General features: G+C 36.8%; 1 protein-coding gene across 1 annotated transcript in view; it reads left to right on the top strand.

Annotated features, from left to right (window-relative positions):
• LOC138855255 (delta-like protein 4) overlaps nucleotides 1-6,000 on the top strand; it is a 46,475-nt gene that overhangs the window by 18,720 nt on the left and 21,755 nt on the right. The window contains exons 3-6 of the mRNA XM_070103700.1: nucleotides 717-977; nucleotides 2,322-2,467; nucleotides 3,252-3,366; nucleotides 3,938-4,120. Coding sequence (XP_069959801.1) covers nucleotides 717-977; nucleotides 2,322-2,467; nucleotides 3,252-3,366; nucleotides 3,938-4,120 — 705 coding nt within the window. The remainder of the gene's footprint in view (nucleotides 1-716; nucleotides 978-2,321; nucleotides 2,468-3,251; nucleotides 3,367-3,937; nucleotides 4,121-6,000) is intronic.

Below are 6,000 nucleotides of genomic sequence, written 5' to 3'. Positions count from 1 at the left end.
GTAAACACATGATGTCACCGTCTAATACCTTTCCTAATAGCCGTTCCAATATGCAGTCATGGATGAGTTTACATTATTTATTCTGTAGTTTAATAGCAAATAATGAACAAACAAAACACTCAACTCACTGAGTGGTGGGAGGGCTGGCTGCCAGTTGTGGGGGTCGGAGGGAGGGTAGTAGGGACTCGCAGTGGTGGAGTCTGTTTTATTTAATAACATACATGTTATTAAATAACATACGTTATTAAAGCATAACATGTATATATTTAGTACAATTTATGACGTTTTCATGTATTTTATGATTATTCATGGTTCAACAAGTTAAGGAAGCAGTATTGTAATATATTTCCCTACAATATATTGGGGCACCAAACATTCACGGTTTTTCAACATTCGCGAGACTCTTGATCCCCTAACCCTCGCGAATGTTGAGGGAGACCTGTACATATAAAGACACACAACATATCCCTCCAAACTGCCAATATCCCAAACCCCTCCTTTAAAGTGCACTCATTGTACTTCCCATTTCCAGGACTCAAGTCCGGCTATATAAAAATAACCGGTTTCCCTGAATCCCTTCACTAAATATTACCCTGTTCTTGTCTTACAATATACTAAATATTGAATTGTTAAAAACTGCGATGTTTAGGCATAACAAAAATACTACCAATGTATAGCTGTACAATATTAATCCCAATGAATGCTATTGTCATTAGGGTACATGCCGCATTACTGAGGATGGACCTGTATGCGACTGTGAGGAAGGTTACACTGGCCTGCGGTGTGATGAAGCTATCCCAAGTACAGGATCTTGTCTTTCTAATTTTTGTAAAAATGGTGGAACATGTGTTAATGTTGATGACAAGCAGTTATGCAAGTGTCCTGTGGAATACATAGGTAGCAGGTGTAATATATTGGCCACACCCAGTGATCCTTCATGTTCAAGCCTTAACTGCCTACATGGGGGTGTCTGTCAGGTAATATATATACTTTCTGTTTTTTCATTGTGAAAATAATTTTACTTGGAGTAAATACAAAAAGTATTGCTGAGAATATAGTAATGTTTAGTATTCTACCAAATATTTTTTTAGGTTAGTGTGTATAGAGAAAATATGATTTAAAAGCAAACAAACAAGTTTATTTGAATTTTACAACAAAGGTACAATAAATTGAAAGCCTTTAGTATGTGAACATCATTTAGGGAAAATTTAGGCTAGGAATAAAGCTGCTTAACTCAGGCTACATAGTTGTGAAGCTGTACATGGAGATCTAATACAAAGAATTGTTTGGGAATTAAAAATAAGTTACAGAATAATTTACAGAGTATTCACCAAAAATTAGCACTGGCAATTAGCAGATTGGAGAAGGTTGATTAGTACACTTATTTAACAACAAAACATTTGTTAAAATTAGAAACTGTTGTATTGCCTATAATTAGAGTTTGTGATTGTTCTGAGAGTTGCTGAAGTGGATTCCCAGTGCGCTGATTCCACATGTGAGGTATGGGTAGACGAGGGCAAAAATGAAGTTATGAGTGTTGAAGTTTAATTATGTACAAGTCTTACTTTCTTTTAAAAAAAAAAAAGAAATTCCACATTGCAGATTTAAACACTACATAAAGTTAACAAAACTGTATCATATAGTAATAGTATCAATTGGGAGTTCATAGTATGCACAATATCTTGGGCAAGGTACTGCCCAAGGTATTATAATTATAATTCTGTATCATAATATATTGCATTAGAAGATAGAGTTTAGGTTGTATTCATTGCTGGTCTGGAAAGTACATATGATAGTGACTATAGTTTTGTTTTATTTGTCAGACATTGCTATTACTGGTCTTCCTAAAACATGAATTATTGATGGTTTGTTTATGATTTTTTTCAATACACCAGCCATCTCCCTTCAAGGCAGGGTGATCTGAAAAGAAAAACAAAAGTTATTCCTTTTACATTTAGTAATTTATACAGGAGGAGGAGTTACTAGCCTCTTTCTCCAGTGAGACAATGTATGTGGCATAATTTATATCTTTCCTGAAATATTACTGTGTTATGCTAAGTGCTGGATGGTGATAGTTTATCCATAATGATGAGGTTAGTCTTCATGGGACCTTACTTATGACGCATTGTCCAGTGTTTTGTATTCTTACACTATAAGAAGCATGTATCTAAGTTACTGAATAAATAGATTATTATACAGTGCTGTCATATCTAATAACTTTGCATTACATCACCTAAATTTTAATATTGTTTCAAAGATAAAAAAATATTGATTTTTTTTTTTACTAGTGTACAGCTTTAAATATTTTTGAAATATTGCAGATAAATTCAGGGGTACCTACATGCTATTGTAGCCGTGATTGGACTGGTGAAAACTGTGGTGTACGAGCAGTGTGTAAGGAGAGTTGGTGTTTCAATGGTGGAGTTTGCAGTCTTAATCCTGATCCTTCTCTACAGCCTACTTGCATGTGAGTTTATTAAATATAAACATGTAATAACACTAACAAATATAAGTAAAGCAATAATATAATAATGATGATAAAAAGGATATTGTAGCCTCCCCAAAGGCATGGTACTAGTATCAAGTTGAGGATCCACCTGTCCAGTGGTTATGCCCAGACACCTTCTCATTGAAGAATAAAAAGGCACAATACCATGACTGGAACAGTACACAAATACCTGCACATAAGTGAATAAAACTCATGATGAAGTTTTGATCCAAAATGTCATTGTCATAAGTTTCATTTTCCTATGTGTTGATGTTTGTGTATACTGCCTCATTGGTTTTCTGCTGTGGATGACTGCCGTATTTGCATCAAAGCAAACATGGCAGTCTATAATGTATTATAAATTTATATCATCTTGTAATGATGGAAAAGTATAATACAAGTAATAATTTAAAAAAATTTAAATGACATTCAGCTTATACTATAGTATAAATCTTGGTAATATGTCCTAATGTGTGTTCTCATGAGTCTATTTAAGCCAGCTTATACTGTCCATCCCAGTAACAACACACAACTCTGGGAGTCTTTGAGAGACATACTCTGGGAGTGTCTGTCAGACACGTACTCTGGAGTCTTTGTGAGACAATAGTGAGCCATTCTGTGAAAATAAACTATGGGATATATTCTCAATTTTTCTCAGACAGATAAAGTAAATGGAATAAAAACTAGTTCAAAAAGTCTCATTGTTTAGAATTAGTGCTTTAATTTCAACTTGCATATTTCTTCAATCTCAATGTTTTCACAGTTGTCTTGAAGGCTACATTGGCTCCCGCTGTGAGACACAAGAAAATATCACGGCAAACAAGGTGGAGAACATAGCACCCAACACTGCTACTGTCATCATAGGTGTCTTTGTTGCTGTGAGTATAGCCTTTATTTTGCTTTTGTTTTCTCATACACATGTATATGTGGAAATATAATGATGTCTTATGCCGACTTGTTAAAAAAAAAAAAATATACGTATATGTGATATTTTAATAGGGACCCCTAATCTTTTATATTAGTTCCATTATTTTTGATAGCTCTGTAGAAAGGCTAATTAATTCTTATGGACAATTAAATTACTGTGATGGGAAATAAACATGAATTACTGGAATTTTATATTCAAAAGTCAAATTTTCAGAGAAGAGGAATTAGGAAGGATCAGTAATATGAAGTACATGAGTTATTGAGAAGAATGTGAAATTTTAAAGCAAAATGAGCCACGAGATATTTCTTGAACTGCGTGGTTTTTGTCATATATTACAATATTTACATATAAATTTGTGTATGGAGTTAACTACTCCATACACATCCTGGTCTTGCCTGTTTAAAAGTCTTTTCAACCTTTTTAAAATAGGGAAACTGACAACTTTTGTAATTATAAATATTTGCAAATTTTGAGGAACACTGCATAAAATATTTCCCTCTTTAGCATATATAATTTTCCAGATTGTGGTGTTGGTGGTAGCAGTTGTTGTTGCATGGCTGTGGCAGCATCAACGAGCAAAGGGCATTAGTCATGTACGTTTAGAGGAGAATGGTGGCACAGTGGAGATGACCAATCCTATGTACCTGCATGCATCTGATGACCATGAGGATGACCCTAGTCCTGTCTTCACCCTGCACGACTCGGTAAGCTAGTGTAGTCTGCACCACCACTAGTCATATCAATCTTTGCTTAGTCTTATATTTCTTTCATTTTCATGACCTAGATAGGAATTTTCATATCAGTGAAAGATTAAGCAAAGTTTGATTACAGAGAAACATTTTGTAAAGAAAACCCCATATGACACTTTAACACTTAGTTATGATTGTAATAATAAAAATAGAGAAAACCCCAGCTATTATAGTAATACTTTAGCTTTTCAATTACAGGCAGATCCCACTTTACAGCTGTAGCCCAGAACCTAACCTGCTGTATAAGTGAAAATCTCTGTACAGTGAAACAGCCTTTTTGCACTTTCAAATGCATGTAAAAGCCTGATAACATGTTTACAATATCATATATTGAATAACCAATAGCTGTAGGCCTAAAAAGTGCATATACAGTACACACATTACTTTTTTTTTCTTTTTTTTTCAACAAGTCGGCTGTCTCCCACCGAGGCAGGGTGACCCAAAAAGAAAATACTTTCATCATCATTCAACACTTTCACCTCATATATCATAATCTACACTTGGAAAATCTTGGAAGGAATAGTCCCAAATCTGCACACAGAAATCACTCCCTACGAAAGTAAAAGACTGGGCAGGCGATGCAAAATGCCCCCAATATAAAGTAGGGGCGCCATTGGTACACTAAGGGAAAACACCATAAGTGTCCGGGGCCCAAAACTGTTCAACAGCCTCCCATCAAGCATTAGGGGAATTGCCAATAAACCCCTGGCTGCCTTCAAGAGAGAGCTGGACAGATACCTAAAGTCAGTGCCGGATCAGCCGGGCTGTGGCTCGTACGTTGGACTGCGTGCGGCCAGCAGTAACAGCCTAGTTGATCAGGCCCTGATCCATCGGGAGGCCTGGTCATGGACCGGGCCGCGGGGGCGTTGATCCCCGGAATAACCTCCAGGTAACCACTCACACACAATCACTGTTTTTGCAGAGGTGCTCAGAACACAACAGTTTAGAAGCATATACGTATAAAGATACACAACATATCCCTCCAAACTGCTAATATCCCAAACCCCTCCTTTAGAGTGCAGGCATTGTACTTCCCATTTCCAGGACTCAAGTCCGACTATATGAAAATAACCGGTTTCCCTGAATCCCTTCACTAAATATTACCCTGCTCACACTCCAACAGATCGTCAGGTCCCAAGTATCATTCGTCTCCATTCACTCCTATCTAACATGCTCATGCACGCTTGCTGGAAATCCAAGCCCCTCGCCCACAAAACCTCCTTTACCCCCTCTTTCCAACCCTTTCGAGGACGACCCCTACCCCTCCTTCCTTCCCCTATACATTTATATGCTTTCCATGTCATTCTACTTTGATCCATTCTCTCTAAATGACCAAACCACCTCAACAACCCCTCTTCTGCCCTCTGACTAATGCTTTTATTAACTCCACACCTTCTCCTAATTTCCACACTACGAATTTTCTGCATAATATTTACACCACACATTGCCCTTAGACAGGACATCTCCACTGCCTCCAACCGTCTCCTCGCTGCTGCATTTACCACCCAAGCTTCACATCCATATAAGAGTGTTGGTACTACTATACTTTCATACATTCCCTTCTTTGCCTCTATAGATAACGTTTTTTGACTCCACATATACCTCAACGCACCACTCACCTTTTTTCCCTCATCAATTCTATGATTAACCTCATCCTTCATAAATCCATCCGCCGACACGTCAACTCCCAAGTATCTGAAAACATTCACTTCTTCCATACTCCTCCTCCCCAATTTGATATCCAATTTTTCTTTATCTAAATCATTTGATACCCTCATCACCTTACTCTTTTCTATGTTCACTTTCAGCTTTCTACCTTTACACACATTCTCAAA

The sequence above is a fragment of the Cherax quadricarinatus genome, chromosome 86, assembly GCF_038502225.1.
Source record: "Cherax quadricarinatus isolate ZL_2023a chromosome 86, ASM3850222v1, whole genome shotgun sequence".
Classification (NCBI taxonomy): Eukaryota; Metazoa; Arthropoda; class Malacostraca; order Decapoda; family Parastacidae; genus Cherax; species Cherax quadricarinatus.
Note: the sequence above shows the minus strand (reverse complement) of the source record. Positions and strands in the feature narration are given on the sequence as shown.